The following is a 17,883-nucleotide window of genomic DNA, read 5'->3' on the forward strand; positions in this document are numbered from 1 at the left end:
CTGTCCTGGCTGGTGTGATTCAGTAGATTGAGTACAGGCCAGAGAGGCAAATAGACTCTGGTTTGATTCCCAGTCAGGGCACATGCCTGGGTTGTGGGCCAGGCCTCCAGTTGGAGGCCAGTGAGAGACAACCATTGATGTTTCTCCCTCTCTCTTTCTCCAATGTGTGAGTGAAAAATCAATTCTTTGTCTCTCACACTCCCCTCACTGGGGACCTGTTCCATAAACCAGGCACGTAAACTGACCAGGGATTGAATCTGCAGCCTTTCAGATTGGGGGACAACACTCAACCCACTGTGTACTGCAGCCAAGGCAAGGTACTTTAGGTCCCTATTTTACGCGCGAAAATACAGAGGCCCATAGAGTGTACCACTTTTCTGTAATCTTAACTATGGTCAATAAGATTTAAAACTAGGTTGCATAGCCCAAGGTATGAGAAGTCTAATCACTGATTTCTTCTCTTGGGCTTCCGAAAGGGCTTTCAGGCTCAACAAAAACCTGTCCAAACTCATACCACCTGGTGAAACTACAAGTCCTGCAGCAGTCAGCAAACCACAGGTGACAGACCATAAATATGGGTGAATGATAAAAAGCAAGACTTATATTACTAAATGTTTGAATTTACAGAAGCGATAGAACGTGTTATTAATGCAGATTCTTCTTTGAAGTGTATATGTACCCAGCACATTGTGTGCAGCATGAAAATACAAATAATTTTGATGTTTTGTTCTATTGAAAAATTCATTCCAAAAACATTATTCGCTAAAGTAAAAATAACCTGTTATTCAAGAAGTGAATATCGGTGACATTACAACATAGATGATTCTTTTGTCACTGTCCTATTCATTACATGAGAGTAGCCCAAATTAATGAAAGGATAGTTAAATTATGTGAGTACGCATTTTAATAAAAACATACCAGTAGTATGTTTTTATATCCTCTACAAATGCTCATCATAAACCTTTGGAAAAATGCAACAACAGAGAAAGCATAACAAATACATGAAAAGGGCTAAAAGTATACAAATTAGACGAACACCACAGACTTTAAGAATGCATAGAGGCACAATTTAGATCATATTGGTTTAAATCTACAAAATTTAAACATTAAACATCTAAGACTTGTGAATACATTAAACTAAACTCACACGCTTCCTCAAAAGTTTTCGTCAGTTTCACTACACTGAAAAATTAATTTCCTAAAATCTAACTATTTACACAGTGAGAATTCTCAAATGTCAAAAGGGAACAGACTTATGGCTAAAGATTTCCCAAGTTCACATGATGCCTGAAGCTTTCAAGCAGTGTGAGATATGATTAAGATGGACTTTGATCTGAGATAAGTCTTTCCACATTTGATATCTCCAAAGGTCTATGTCCGGTGTAAAGTCTCTGATAGTATGAAAGGAGAAAGACTCAGAAAAAAATTTCTCCCATTCCCTGTACTCATAATGCCATTCACTGAGTAAAATTCAATATAATTAAGGCTACTGCTAGAAAAAAAATAATCTCATATTGCATGCATATACAAAAGCTTTCTCCTGTGTGACTTGTCAAAAGATAACAAAAGCAATGGATAGAAAATAATTCTCAAATCTTCTTAAGTTATAAGAACTTAGACATTATATTATTTAATGACAAAGAAGGCAATAGTCAGGTACAAGCAGTTTCATTTTCCCAGCACTCAAAATATACTTTACAGTACTGACTCAACCATACTAGGAAAAATGACTGATACAAAAAGAATTTCCCACATTCATTGCAAATACATATATTTCTCTAGTGCGAACTCTCTGAGGACAGGTCCAGGACAACCAGAGATAAAGTCTTTCCATTTACACTGCACTCACAATGCGTTTGTCCAGTGTGAAGCCTCTAAGGATAACGAAGGCTACTGACAAAATGAAATTTTACACATTCCCTGAAGCCACAAAACTTTTCTCCTGTGTGTAGTCTCTCACAACAATGAAGGTTAATACTACAGGGAAAATATTTCCAACATTTGTGTTACTTTGCTTTGAAGACTTTGAAGGTAAAGAAAGTGACTGCTGCAGGTAAAGGATTACGCATATTCAAGCACTCATAAGACCTTTATCCAGTGTGAACACTTTGAAGACAATGAGAAGCAGAGTTCCAGGTACAAGATTTCCGTCATTAACTGCACTTAGAAGTCCTTTTTCCAGTGTGAACTCTGTGATGCCGGCAGAGATGAGAGCTACTGGTAAAAGACTTCCCACATTCACCACACTCATAAGGCCTTTCTCCAGTGTGAACTCTATGATGAAGATGGAGGGCAGAGCTATTGGTAAAAGATTTTCCACATTCACTGCACTCATGAGGCCTTTCCCCAGTGTGAACACGCTGATGAACACGGAGGTAAGAGCTACTGGTAAAAAATTTCCCACATTCATCACACTTACAAAACCTTTCTCCAGTGTGAAGTCTGTGGTGATAACGGAGGGCTGAGATATGGATAAAAGATTTTTTACATTCACAGCACTCATGAGGCCTTTCTCCAGTGTGAACTCTGAAATGTTGACAAAGTGCAGACCTAAACATAAAAAATTTTCCACATTCACTGCACTCATAAGGCCTTACTGCAGTGTGAACTTTCTGATGAACACTGAGGGAAGAGCTTTGGTTAAAAGATTTCCCACAGTCATTGCACTTAAAAGGCCTTTCTCCAGTATGAACTCTGCGATGCCTACAAAGTTCAAAGCTTTTGGTAAAAGATTTTCCACATTCACTGCACTCATAAGGTCTTTCACCAGTGTGAACTTGGTGATGATAATGGAGAGAATAGATACGGGTAAAAGATTTTCCACATTCAGTGCACTTGTAAGGCCTTTCTCCAGTGTGAAGTCTTTGATGTTCACTAAGGTTAGACCTACTAGTGAAAGATTTTCCACATTCAGTGCACTCATAAGGCCTCTCTCCAGTGTGAACTCTCTGATGAACCTGAAGGGATGAGCTACGGGTAAAAGATTTTCCACATTCAGTGCACTCATAAGGTCTTTCTCCAGTGTGAACTTTCTGATGAACCAGGAGGTGTGAGCTCTGGGTAAAAGACTTTCCACATTCAGTGCACTCGTAAGGTCTTTCTCCAGTGTGAACTCTTTGATGTTTAGTAAGTTTAGAGCTACTAGTGAAAGATTTTCCACATTCAGTGCACTCATAAGGCCTTTCTCCAGTGTGAAGTTGGTGATGATAATAGAGGGATGAGCTACGGGTAAAAGATTTCCCACATTCAGTGCACTCATAAGGCCCTTCTCCAGTGTGAACTTGGTGATGATAATGGAGGGATGAGCTACGGGTAAAAGATTTTCCACATTCAGTGCACTCATATGGCTTTTCTCCAGTGTGAACTCTCTGATGAACCAGAAGGTATGAGCTCTGGGTAAAAGATTTTCCACATTCAGTGCACTTGTAAGGCTTGTCTCCAGTGTGAACTCTCTGATGAAGCAGAAGGGATGACCTCTGAGTATAAGATTTTCCACATTCAGTGCACTCAAAAGGCCTTTCTCCAGTATGAACTCTCTGATGAACCTTAAGGGAAGAGTTATTGGTAAAAGATTTCCCACATTCAAAACATATAAAATACTGACTTCCAGTAAGGACTCTCTGGTCCTTAAGAAGTGCATTGTCACATTCAATGGCTTTCTTGCATTCTTTGGTGGTATAATAATATTTTCTACTTTGAAAAGTCATTCCAGATTTAGAGATTTCCTTTGCTCTGTAAATTGTGTGAGTAGCTAGCTGCTCATTATGTCCAGAACTGTTGAGAAAGCACTCAGTGGAGGTATAAGGCTTCTGTGACAACTGGAAATTGTAGCTTTTTGCAAGGGAAATTCTGTCCACACTGCTTATGAAACAATCCTTTGTTGTGTCTTCCTCCTGATGCTGATGACTCTGTGCACTGAAATAAAATGGTTCTGCACATGCCCCACACCTCAGCAGTGTCGGGCTCTGTTGTGTTCCCTGCTCCTCAACAAAGAGAAAAATATATTTCAAGGTGGGCCCACAACGATCACAGGGGTGGCTGTTCTGGACGCATAGCAGTGACTTGGGCTTCTTAATGTGCGACTCCCTTCCAGAAATATTCTGTTCGATGGCTTTCCCCACATCCTCTGCTCCACAGCAGCAACCTGAAAGAAACAAACACAAGTCAAGACATAGTGATCAATAGGGAAGGGGTCTTCTCATCACAAATTAGAATGTGTAACATCTGACATGCACCTACATGATCATTTCCAAGACTAGTGAGATAGAGTCTGAGAAAGGCCCTCGGATCAGTAAATAATGGGCATCTCACCAAATGAAAGATATTAGGATAGGATGGGACACAAGGAAGAGAGGCTGGGTTTACAAGTTGTCCTCTGCTATGACTGCCTGAAAAACCAGTCTTGCTTGTGATGTAAGATTGTGTAGAGGAATAGGAATGTGCCTCAAACCATCAATATCGATCAGGACAGAACAGATGCTGTGTAAGGTTTGCATAGAAATGCGTGTGTACTTTAAGTACAAAGAGGAATTGACCAAAATTGGAGAGCACACAAAAGAGACTCCTCAGAGAAATGGTTGTGGTGTAAATGTTGAGAGGCAGTGATTATCCATGGATAGAACTCAGGTGAAATGAAAACTGTTGAGTAAAAACTGCCAATTTGAAGGCATTGGGAAAGGAAAAGTAGATTAAGGTATGGCCACTACCAATAATGATAAAATACACTTAAAGAGAACAGTTTCCTCATTACGTCTTGGAATAAGATTCTCCCCAATTTCCCTTCACCAATGCTAGACACCCTCTGTGAACATCCAGGAATTTCATAAACACGGTACTCTTCCACTTCCTTCCCAGTTCAGCAGTTATGTGCAATACAGATGATGGAACTCCAAAGAGAAAGCAGAAGAGATGATAACCAGCACTATCATATAACAACTCAGTACAAACAAAATGAAAAAGATCAATGTTGTGACAACAGCCAGACAGCATTAATAAAAAATAGAAATATTCAACCCATTTCAAGAAATATCACACAATTATCCATGATAAAGAGCATCTATTCAGGAAATCAGTAGAGGCTTAAGAGACCAGTTATTTGTTTTTTTGTTTATTTACTTATTTTTAGAGAAAGGGGAAAGGAGAAAGAGAGGGAGAGAAACATCACTGTGTGGTTGCCTCTCACTCGTGCCCCCAACTGGGGACCTGACGTGCAACCGAGTCATGTACCCTGACTGGAAATTGAACCAGCGACACTTGGTTCGCAGGCAGACACTCAATCCACTGAGCCACAGCAGCCAGGGATATAAGAGACCAGTTATTATCAAGAGCTACAAAGTAGTGCATAATACAAAGAACTACAGAAAAGAAGAGTGGAAAAGCAGCTTTAGCAAACATGGTTAGTTTTTAAATACAGAATACTTGTCCCAGACAGTGCGCTGAGTTACATTGACTTTAGTGGCTTGTTTTCTGCCACCAAAGATTTACTAGCAATGGAAAGAAAAACAAAACAAAACAAAAACCTGTAGCTGAAATAAAGGCATACTAAATACAAACAGAAAAACGTGGTAAAGTGAAAAACTCTCTAAAAGCCAGTCAGGTCATCAAGTTCACATACTAAAATAAAAATAGTTCATCAGTGGAGTGTGCTTCATTGAACTCTAAGGTATAAGATAAATAAAGTGTATTACTAATAACAATGGTGAGAATTTGTGAAATGATACACAATATATGAAGATGTGAACTGTGACATCAAAACATACAGAGGGGTGGTGTGGCAGAGGAAGGCTATAATTTTTCTATGCAACTGAAGCTGTTTTCAGGCTACAATGAACTGTTAAGGTATGAGTAGTTTTGTAGAAATCTAATAAAAACAAACCACAAGCACAATCCTATATAAGGGACAAACAAAAGAGAATGGAATCAAATCACACAGAAAAGACAGCAAGATATGAAGACAAAGGAGGAAGTACAAAAGAGACAGAAAACTATGACAAGGTGGCAACAGTAAGTTCTTCAAAAAATTCTCCAATCAAAAGACAGAGAGTAGCTGTCAGGATAAGAAACACAAGACATAAAAGCATCTGAGACCTTGCTTCAGGCAACTGTCATCAGTTTAGCACAAATAAACACGTAAAAACTCTCACGATGGGTGAAAAAGTGAAGGGATTAGAAAGCACAAATTGGAAGTTACAGAATAGTAATGGGGATGTAAAGTACAGGCCAAAAAATATAGTTAATAATAGTTTACTAATTATGTATGTCAGATGGATGTGAGATTTATTGAGATGTATAGCCCTGGCTGGTTTGGCTCAGTGGATTGAGCGTCGGCCTGCGAGCTAAGTGTCGCTGGTTCGATCTTCCAGTCAGGGCACATCAGAGAAGGAAAACTCTGACTCCAAAAAACCTCCGCTGCCTTGCGGCATACCTCTTCAGGGGAAAGGCTAAGGGAGTAAACCCCGACAGAAAATCCGGAGCTGGAGTCCCTAAGGCGGTTTGACGTTGTAGTCAACACCGGCAACTCCTGCGGCGCACCTGAACCCAAGCTGTATTGACTCTGTCTTTCCCTTGGACCCTTCAGCTGCGAAGAGAGGGGGGGGTCTGCTGCATGGGCAACAGCAGACCCTCCATATTACCCTGACCAGGCTCTGTAGCTTCAGTTTCACTGTAGAGGACACTCCAGCGTCATCGCAAGATGTCGATTCAACACGGGAGGAGACAGATACCGTGTCACTCCCGAGTTGGACTGCACAGCCATTCTCGGCGGTGCAGATAGACTCTTAAGAAGCTACACCATCGTCTCTCGAGACGGACGGCTGCCGACGATAGCGTTTCATTATGAAATTAATATAACGTATTTCATCAGTATTTAAAATTAAAAAATTTTTTCAAAAAAAGTAATAATCCACACCGGTGTGGCTAAGTGGATTGAGTGCCACCCTACAAAACCAAAGGTTGCTGGTTCGATTCCCAGTCAGGGCACATCCCTGGGTTCCAGGACAGGTGCCATTTGGGTGTAGGAGAGAAGTTACGAATATATGTATCTAACGTACATCGATATTCTTCTACCTCTCTTTCTCCCTTAGTCCTTTCTAAAAATGAATAAAATCAAAAAAATAAAATAAAAATGAATAAAATCTTAAAATTAATTACTTAATTGAGGCCATGCAGGGCTTAACTTGTGTTCAAAAAAAAAAATTCTCCCCAGCTAGTGTGGCTCGGGGGATTGAGCATCAACATGTTGACCAAAGGGTTGCTGGTCTGATCCTCAATCAGAGCACATACCTACATTGCGGGCTAGGTCCCTAGCTGGGGCATATAGGAGGCAACCACACACTGGTATTTCTCTCCTTCTCTTTCTCCCTTGCTTCTTCTCTATTTAAAATTAAATAATCAAACAAAATCGTAAAAAAAAAAAAAATCCCCCATAAGACACAATGTATGCTGCTTCCAAGACAGTCACTAAATCTTTATGGACACAAATATGCTGAAAATAAAGTGATTTTAAAAATATTCCATGCTAATAACACCGAGTGCAGGAAGATAACAATTTTAATTACTATGCACACGACCACTGAGCACCTAAGTAACATTAAGCAAACAGTATGGATATGAAGGCAGAAAACACAAAGCAAGTGTACCAGGCACCTCAAATAGTTCCCTTTCAGCAATGGGTAGATCAGACCATTCTAAAGCAATCAGGAGTTATTCAAATTTGAGAACACAATATTGAGAAAACAGAACTAATGAATATACACATAATATTTCATACAACTATGATGAAGTGGCTTATTAATTTGAGCACTGTCCCATGCACGACTGCAGGTTTGACCCCCTTCTAAAGGTACAAACTAGAGGCAACCTACAGATGCTTCTCTCTCACATTGATGTTTCTCCTTCTTACTCTTTTCTTCAATAATCAATAAAATATCTTACAATGAGGATCAAAAATATATATATATAGCTATAGAAATCGTCAACAGGTATACAAAAAATGCTTTTCTCACTAATCAAAGAAAAATGCACTAGCCTTGTCACAACACTACTGACCTCAGATCCTTCTCTGTGAGGGTTCAGTTCAGCAGGTGCTGGGCTGCAGGGAGAGGAGGGGGCAGTGTAAGCACAACAGCCCTGCCAAGACCAGGACCTACCCAGAGAACTGGGGAAGCGGGCAGTGCCCACAGTCCACACATGAGGACGGAGTGCACCCTCGGGAACACAAGGGAAAAAGGACCCCTGGACATAATCAAGGGTGAGCTTGTTCACAGGAAGAGAGTGTCCACTGAGGGAGGAGGAAGAGGTGGACCTGTCTTACCCACAACCTCAGCAGTCCTGAGCCTGGTGACATAATATGTCCCATACTATCACCCAGTATTTTGAACACCTCAAAAAAACACCATGCTACCATGGGAGAAGGGAAGCCCTTGAAATTCCAGGTATTATTTCCACTGTGTGGAACAGTAAGCCTCTGAAACTGTGCATTCATCAAAGGGCCTGGATGGCAGGCACAAGGGGTTCCCCAGGAGCCAAAGAAGAAGTTTCATAAAACAACTTTTGTTAACTGCCTTTCTCTGATCACTCCCTGTTTTACCAGCGGTTCCGTAGGGCTTAGAGAAAGAGCCCCAAAATGCCTCCACTTTAATTAACTGTCTCATGACAGGTATCCGTTTTCAACAGATGACCAAATGTGGACTGGAGGAAAATGAGAATTCGAGCTAACACCGCCCCCCCACACTCCCTCACCTAACATTACCTACATTAAGGTAATCAAATCCTGACCCGGAAGGAAAAATGACACAATCTTTACCTGACAATCAGTACATAATTCCCTCACACTCATCCCACAGGAAAAGCGTCTCAGGAAAAAGGACCTGCAGCTTTTTGCCACCCTTGCTGTTGCCGCACTGAACCTATGTCTCTCATCCCCACCTCGGCAAGGTCCCATCTCTGACCTGAGAAGGTATCACTATAAACTCTCCTGCATGCTAGTAGACTTGCCGATCTGCAATTCTTTGCTGTGTCAGAAAGAAAAACCCAGTATCTCCTGTAAAAAGCTCAAGACTGCTGTTCATTGCTTCCTGGGTACAAGTCTGGTCAGAAACCTTACAATTTAGAGTAGAAGCAAAGTGCAATCATGAGGAAATGGGGGTGCAGGAGTGCCCAAGAAGAGGGCACTGGGAGAGAGGGTCTTACCCAGCGAAGATATAAGAGCGTAGTTCTCCAGCATCACATTCAGGTACAGCGATCTCTGAGCTTCACCAAGAAGGCACCATTCTGTCCTGGAGAAACACACGGTGACATCCTCAAAGGTCACAACAACCTGACAGAATTAACACAAATAAATCTGAAAAAGTCTTTCTTAGGCACAGCATTCCCACAATGCCCCACATGCAACCCACTGCAGGGCCCACTATATAGAAAAAGCAGCAGCCCTTGGTGCCTGAGCTGCCTGCTGTCTCAGCACAGTTTGATTAATCACTCAGATCACCCTCAGTAAAAGCTGGTGGGGTAAGAGGAAGTGGGGCAGGTTAATGCCATCTAATCTCAGGGCGGAGGCTGCAGGGTCCCATTCTTCCTGCTAAGATATTTCACTGATTCTCCCACTCAAAGGGCAGCCAAATACGGTGTTATTTTGTTTCACCCTTAAGATCTGTACACCAGGTTCCCAGGACCACCAGCTCACACTGCCTCTAGCTGTGCATTAATGGGTGATACTTACCTGCTTCACAGCCTCACAACCAGGTTCACATCCTCATCTCTGCCATCTTTGACCACATGCACTAAAGATCTGCCCATTTTGCTTGACTCCATCCTTGTACCATCCCCAGACTACCAGACTCAAATTTCAGTTGCTCACTACATGGTTCCACTCACTGCTCTTTGAAATTTTTAAAAGTGTGAACCAAAAAAACCATCTAATATTCCTAGAGAGAATTAACCTACCACCATCTTCCACAGCCCAGCTGACGATGCCTCCACAGCTTCAGCTGCTACAACCAAAAACAGTGGGGTGGTTTTCAACCCTTTATCTGTCCCGACTGCACAATCTAAATCTCTAGGCAAGCTGGTGTGGCTCAGTGGACTAAGTGTCAGCCTGTGAACCAAAGGGTTGCTGTTTCTGTTCCCAGTCAGGGCACAGTTCTGGATTGCAGTCGGGGCCCTTGCTGGGCAGTGTGCAAGAGGCATCCAAACGCTGATGTGCTTTTCCCTTTAATTACCCCTCCCTTCCCCTCTCCCTAAAAATATTAATGAAGAAAATATATACTTTTTGAAATCTGAAACTCTATGTGCCCATCTTCAATAATTGATGGGGAAAAAGAGTGAAGGTAATGAAAGAGTGTAAGGGGAAAAACAGCAATGAAAAAAAAATTTTTTTTTAATGGTGCAACAATCCAACCTTTTCTTCTACCTCTGAGGTCCAACACTGATTCATCATTTTTCCTCGAATCACAAAACTTGCCTGGTCCTGGGCTCCATGCCTCCTATTTTATTCCCATAATCTGTTTCCCGCTATGTGCCAGATAGACTCTGTTAAACCCAGGAGAGATCAACTTTTTTTTCAAGGCAAGCACCTCATTATATCCTTGAACCAAATTCTCATTTAACCATTTTACAAGTCTGATATTTGACCTCCTGTTCCCTGTTTTTAACAAACACAGAAGAGACCTGAGGTAACTATTCCCAACTCTATGGCACCTCGAAGCATTTGGAGGTGCATGTGTCTCTCCCTACATAACCTTCCATAACTTCTTCCACAGGTAGTCAGTGTGGATGAAAAAGAGTAGGGGACCCGGCTCTGGCTGGTGTGGCTCAGTGGACTGAGTGTCGGCTTGCTACCCTAGGGGTAGGTGGTTCCATTCCCTGTCAGGGCACATGCCTGGGTTGCAGGCCAGGTACCCAGTTGAGGGCATGTGAGAGGAACCCAATTGTTTCTCTCACACATCTACGTTTTTCTCCCTTTCTCTCTCCTTCCCTCCATTAATAAATAATATTTTTAAAAATGCAGGTGGTAGGGTGGTTAGAGAGCGGGGTCCCTCAAAATTCCCCATGGCCTGAGGTTTGGGGATGGGGGATGGGACTCACTGGAGCACAGACATTTTCCTGAGAGATACTTAATTTTTCAATATGTAAAGAGCTAGGGCATTCCGTGGGCCAAGGAGAGAGGAGAGGCTTTAACCATAGAATGGTGGTGAAAATGTTACACGGTCTGTGCAAAATTCTACAAGTGGCCATGACTGGTCATTGCATACTGTGTTACAGGTTGTGGTCAGGCATTTAAAAATAAAGTGACAGTCATTAAGGGAGGGAGCCATGAGGGTTGAAAGAGAACTGAAGCATCTCACCAGCCAGCCTTAAGTTCCGGTGGCTGAGAAGGGGCCACGTGGTTCTGAATTAAGAACTGAAAAACACAACATAAGAAAACCTCCCCAATCATGCAGAACTTATTGGGAGCTGCCAGTAAAGCTGATCTATGTCTGGGAAATACAAAGTCCCAGACTCCTTGTTTCCAAGAGCAAAACGATTCCTCTGACATTTTTATTCTAAAACTGGTTAGTTTGGCAGGGAAGGCCAGAACTCTGTGTTTGTCGGTGTTGTAAAGAGAGTAAGACTTAAGGGCAGTGATCTGCCATTAATTTAAATCTGTATACACTTTAAATAAACAACTCCTTTCCTATCTGCCAAACTCCGGTACTGAGAGTTATGCTGTTTGCTGACAGGCAATCGTGCCTCTCAAAACTGAACAGCCTGTGGGCTCTGTTTCAGGGGCCACATGCTAACCCTGATCAGTTTGGGGAAGTCCATCATGATGGCCTCACAAACTGAGAGACCGAGAATACCCAGAGATATACAGTCAGAAATTAAAGTTTCCCAACTAAATGCCATTCATGGGAAGGATTCTTGTCCTAGGCAGGTAACTTCTGTGAGGAAAGTCAAGTTTTACCTTAACTGAGCTCATGTATCTATTTTTGCACTTAAGTTAACACACCTTGGAATGTCAGGATAATTTTCTTTTTTCTTACCCCTCTGTGCACATTCTCTGCACCAGAACATGAGACCAAATAACCCCTTATTGTTCTTATTATGCTGTTATGTAATTAAATATTAACTATTCTATACCCATCAATGTAAAAAGACATTTTTAATTTTTATCTAGTATAAGAACTTCTTTGTTCATTTTCTCCCGTCTCCCTAACCTATCACCAATGGAGTACAAGTTCCCCCCTTCTGTCTTCCCTTTTCATCTGAGGGACACAATAAATGCTAAAATTGCCATTTTCTGAAGCATTTTGTCACTGCACTGAGATTGTTTCCTGGCAGTCGTCATCAGTTTGGTTAAAAGAAACACTAAAAAAAGATTCTGCAGTTTGAATGTTTCTTACGTTGACACCACAAATGGGAGCACCTTGATATTACCTGTGACCCGCACTCAGGTCTGTGGTATCCACAGGGTCCTCACATCCCAGAGCAGGGAAACCATCAAGGGAAGAGTCTTACGTCACCATAAGGTAGTGTCACCACCAGGGAGGGGCTGGGACACCCTGTCCTTCCTTGTCTAGTTCCATAATGGTTTCCACTTCAGAACCTGGGGGAACACGCAGGCACCCACCTGCACCTCCAGCTCAGCGGGTCTCAGCTGTATCCCGGCCCCGCCCTGCGGTCTGGGGACCTCAGGTAAGAGTCTGTCCTCACTGGGGCCTCTCACCAGCCCTCTGACCTGGAACGAGGGCTCCTCTCCCTGAGCCTCTCTCTCTCATCATCGGACCCCAGCAGGTTTCTGTCTCAGCAGGATGGAAAAGCCTTGGAAACCCAGACACAGCACGTGGCCCCTCTCGGTCACGGCCTTCCCTGGCAACGCCGCCCCCTGCTCCGCCTCAGACTGTTTAAGGCCGATGCAGGGCGGCCGCCAGGACTGCGCGTCCTTCAGGGTCAGCGGCACCGGCGCGTCCTTCCACGGCGGCCCCTCAGCCATCTCACCCCGTGACACCCTGTGTCACCCACAGCGCCTCACGACCCGGAAGCCGTGGCCTCGGTTGCAGGACGGGACGGGCACCGCGCACCCGGGTGCGGGGCTCGGTGAGGGAGGGGAGGGCCCGGGACGGCACTCACCTCAGCCCGGCGCCTCAGTGCGGCCCCCGCCGCCGGACGCTGTGGGCGGAGCGGGGCGGAAGCGACGGGCGAGGCGGGGGCGCAGGGCACCGTGGTCGCCATCCCGGAGCAGGAGCAGGTCACCTGAGCGGAGTCACCGAGACTCACAGTGGCCTTTGCGTCACCGCGACAACGGGTATCTCCACTGCGCCTCTGACCTGTGAGGAGAACCTGATTGAAGACAAAAGGCCCGCTACAGACAGACGGAAGTCCCGCCCCCGAGCGCTCTGCCCTAACGGAAGTGCCTTTTCTGAGCCTCCATTGGCTCAGCCCTGGACAGCCTTCTGGGTACTGTGGTTTCTATTGTTGAAAAGGGTAGAAGGGGTTTCCCACCTGATCCGGAGACGAACGAACTAGATTTACCCGGGAAAGTACTGAGAAGTAACGCGTCCTGATCCAAAAGAGACCTTGAAAATGATGAGATGTCATCTGTATCAGAACATGGACGCAGCTGGAATGCACACCTGGACCTTTAGTATATACTCATCAACCTGGTCCTCGCTGGCGTTCCTGAAGGAAATGGTGACGGCCTTAGTCCGGTCGGAGGGAAAATGTTAATAGACCTATCCCAATTTGTTAACTAACTTGGTTGGGGGTGGGAGGTGGGAGGCGGAGGGAGCAATGAGATATAGATGACCTATTGAATATGCTGATAAGCAAACTCACCCTCACTGAAATGTGTGTTGGACAAGTATAAAAGGGTTCATGCAGAAGTCTATACCGGGGATTCCTATGGGCCCACCAGGAGGACCAGGAGTCTCCATTCCCCCATACCCTTGCTCCTAGGGGCCCTTGAGTTGAGTTTGGGAGTTGCTTCTCACCTTAACCCCCTTCCCCCTTTTTTTGATCTTTCGGTAAACACGTTTTAATAATCACGTCTCAGGGTGATTATTCAGAGCAGGTCTGCCCTGACAATGTGTTCATGGTGAAGGGTCTTGTGTGCATGAAAATGAACATGAACCATCTCTGCAACTCCATACAGCCAGTCATAATAAGAGGAGGTACTTCTGCATTACAGGGTCTAGAAAATTTTATCAAATGACCTACTTACACCATCACATATATGAGAAAGATAACACAAGAATGTAAGACAAACGTTTGATACACAAAATAATAAAGATACAAAATACAAACTTAAATGTAAGTTTGTTTAGTTACAGAAATCAATTTAGAAATAAACATTTTTGAAACAATGGTAAAATTGAATTCTGACATTTATTTGGGCTAATTTCAAAATCATATTGTAATTATCATAAGAAAAGAGATGTCGTACTCTCCATGTTACAGAAACCCTGGGCTGCTCCAATTGAAACAGAACTCATGGGCTGTTTAATTAGGGGCCTGATTGCCCGCCGCCAGAATTATAACTCTCAATACCAGAGTTTAGTGAAAAGAAAAATATTGTTTATTTAATAGTTATATAGAATTAGGTTATTTGTGGATTTCTGCCATTAAGTTTTATGTTCCTTAAAACACCCATAAACATATATTCTTGCCTCCCCCTACCAAACCAGGCTAGTTTTATAAGTTAGAGATATCGTTTCCCTACTTTCTAAACACAGTTCAGCTTTACCAGTAGCTGCCGATCATTCAATTCTGATTGGGGGGACCTCGTCTGTGTTATGGTATCCACCAGCTTTTAATCCAGAACCTTGTGGAGTCTTAGCCTCCTTTCCAAAACCACAAAGGTATTCCCCCTTCGCCAAGTCACAAGGTGTTCTCAAAACCCCATGGTCAGTCCTTTGTAATCCACATGGTCAGTCTGGTTAAAATGTCTGCCGCTTATTTTTAAATCCCTGACTGCGTCCTTTGCCGCACTGGGCCTCGCACCCAGTTCTGACCATTCACAGAACCTCAAGCAGGCTCTGTGTGCTTTTTCTATACTATCCCAGGGTCCAAGACCCCTTCCATCTCCTTGAGGCCTTGGATACATTCAATCATTTGCATAACAAAGACACTAGCCCCTAGCCTCAGGCATGTGAAGGCATCCTGAAATCTGCTTCCTTCTCCCCATCCCCCAGCCTCAAGGTCTAGGGGTTTTTGGACTCCCCAATTTCTGTAACATGGAGACACATTTAAGATCAGAGGTGACATGGTTCTTGCATTCCTAATGGAATAAGATTAACCTATTTATAAATTATTTTGAGTAAATAACGTACATATTCATACTCAGCCTATGTGTACCTCAGAAGTGTAAAAAGCACATAAAATGTTAATATTAACCCCCAAAATGGACATATATGTGCAATAATATTAAAAATAAAAACTACTGCAAGGCCAGTGTCACTCTAAACTCTGCATCTGATAGATTATCTCCATTTTGTTTCGTTCTTTTTCTGGAGTTTTAATCTGTTTTTTCATTAGTCCATGTTTCTTTGTCTCCTCATTTTGGCAGCCTCCCTGTATTTGTTATTGTGCATTAGGAAGGGCTGATTTGACACCTTGTCTTAGTAATGTGGATTAATAAAGTAGGTGTCCTGTAGGTCCAGTGGCAGAGCCTTTCCTATCACCCAAGCTGGGTATTCCAAGTGTGTCCTTCATGTGGGCTGACTACACCCTCCTCTTGTATAGTTGAGACTTCGTTGCTGTTGGGAGATCAATAGGAGGGATTTACCCGATCCAGTCAGCTACATGGACTGGCTGTGAACGCTGAACACCAACCTCTGCCCTCCAAGGAGGATCAGCTGTGCAGGATCAGGGCAACCAGTTGTTGCTTGTTTCATACTTAAGACTCAGAAAGTTGTGAAGCATGAGCCAAGACCAGCCATTCATATGGAAAAGTAGCTTGGGTGGGCTGGGAAGTTTCGTAAGGCAATGTAATTGGGGATCTCCAATGCGGGGGTCAGTGTTAGCCAGGTTGATGGACTCTCAGATATGGCACCAGCTTGCTGGCTCTCTTGGGGGAGGGTTTAGCACAGGGGCAATGGCCTCTGCTCACCTTGATACAAGAAATTTCAGTTCCTCCCTGTACACACTGATCTTTCATGCTGCTACCCTGGTGCTGGAGCTCAGAGGGAGTGGGTCTTAGTAGGTAAGTCTCTGTGTGAATTCTATAAGAGGAATTGCTTGGGCCTCCCTAAGTTTCTTCCACTGACTCAATGCCCACTGGTTTTTCCAGCCAGGATTTGTGGGGACTTATATTCCAGGCAGCAGATACCTGGGCTAAGGGGCCAGCTGTGGAGCTGAGACTCCTCGTTCCCAAGATATCCCTCCTGAATTTTTATCCACCACACGTGGGTGTGACCAGCCCATTCCACCTCTGTGCCCCTCTTACTCATCTGGATGGATGTGGTTTCTTTAATTTCAGTTGTCAGACTTTCGACTCACACTCGATTTCATAGTTGTCAGATTTCCATTACATTTGATTTCTGACAGTTCTGAGTGATGATTGTTCTTTAGTTTTCATTGCAATTTTGATGAGATAGGGCAAAGGGAAGCCACATCTGCCTATGCTGCCATCTCTGGGAGTCTATACTTGTTTTCGTTCACATGACCTACGCTTAATTTTTCTTATTTCTTAATATTGATATTAAAGAGAAGGAAGAGTGAGAGAGAGGCACCTATCCGCTGCCTCCCACAGGTGCCCTGAGAGAGGACCATACCCACAAATCAGATATGCGCCCTAAGTGGAAGATGAACCCATGCACCTGATTCTCCAACCGAGCCAAGCTGGACAGAGGTAATTTTTCTTATATACCTTATGCTCTAAAAAGTGCATTTGTATCTGCTAACTGGAATCCAGAGTAAGGATTTCAGTTGTGGTCAGTGTGCTGGGAGCTGGAGTCAACATTTGTGTTCACGAAAATCATCCCAAAACAAACATCCTTGGTGCAGACAGAGGGACAATACAAAGGATGATGTGGGATCATAAGATTAGGGTTGCATGGAAGACATGGTGAGCACTGTTTATAAATCCACTTTGAACATATGTTATGGGGCATTTACGAGCAAAGAGGACACGAGGAAATTTAGAAACAAATTTATGGCCTTTATTTACCTGGCCAGGGACGGGTCTTCCCACTTTCAGAAGCAGAAGTTGGGAGAGCTGCACCGCCTTACAGACTAAAAGGTTTTTAAAGGCAAAAAACTAGACTCATGTCCTTGGAGCTGCCAGATAATAGCAGCGGGCGGGAGAAACTACACATACACACTTCTCTAATTTAGAAGGAGCTTCAGCTGATAAACACTTGGTGCACCTGGGGTTGAGATAACAGCCAGGGCGAGCTAGCAAAGGGGACTCAAGGTTGCTGGGATAAGTGAGCAAAAATAACCTGCCACTGGAGTAAAAAGCAAAAATGGCAAAATAGCAAAAAAAGAAAACCTTATCACACATAGAGGACAGAGTGACATAAGCAGTGGGGCCCTCCCAGTGAGATCACAATAACTGAGCTCACCAGCATCACTTCTGAATATGAGGTCCCAACTTTCACATATTGTTGTTCCTTATATTGCAATCAAAGTCAGAGCCATGTACCAAATACACCGAGACTGAGGTATTAACTTCACCTCAAAGGATGATGTCACAGCCTATCACCCAAAGATGGGTGAAATGCAGAGACCCAGCCCAAATGACACAGCTCTCCTGAGGGTCATACTCCTTGCTGGGCTCAAAGAGGCACACAGATTGCAGCTCAGACTGAGATAAAATATTCCTCTTGAAAAACCACCAGAGCTGATAGATAATGGCATTACCATTAAGCATGGGGGGCATAGGGTAAGTGCTCTGGAGTACTAGAGAAA

General features: G+C 43.5%; 1 protein-coding gene across 1 annotated transcript; it reads right to left on the bottom strand.

The window, feature by feature from the left end:
* Positions 1–1,207: 1,207 nt before the first annotated feature.
* LOC149995711 (uncharacterized) lies at positions 1,208–9,807 on the bottom strand. The gene is made up of 3 exons (XM_090259289.1): positions 9,733–9,807; positions 9,190–9,316; positions 1,208–4,144 (listed from the first exon to the last, which is right to left on the bottom strand). The coding sequence occupies exons 1-3, from the start codon at positions 9,805–9,807 to the stop codon at positions 2,154–2,156; spliced, it is 2,193 nt and encodes a 730-aa protein (XP_090115415.1). The 3' UTR covers positions 1,208–2,153.
* Positions 9,808–17,883: the final 8,076 nt, after the last annotated feature.

Source organism: Furipterus horrens, unplaced genomic scaffold (genome assembly GCF_987537825.1).
Source record: "Furipterus horrens unplaced genomic scaffold, mFurHor1.1.pri manual_scaffold_13, whole genome shotgun sequence".
Taxonomy (NCBI): domain Eukaryota; kingdom Metazoa; phylum Chordata; class Mammalia; order Chiroptera; family Furipteridae; genus Furipterus; species Furipterus horrens.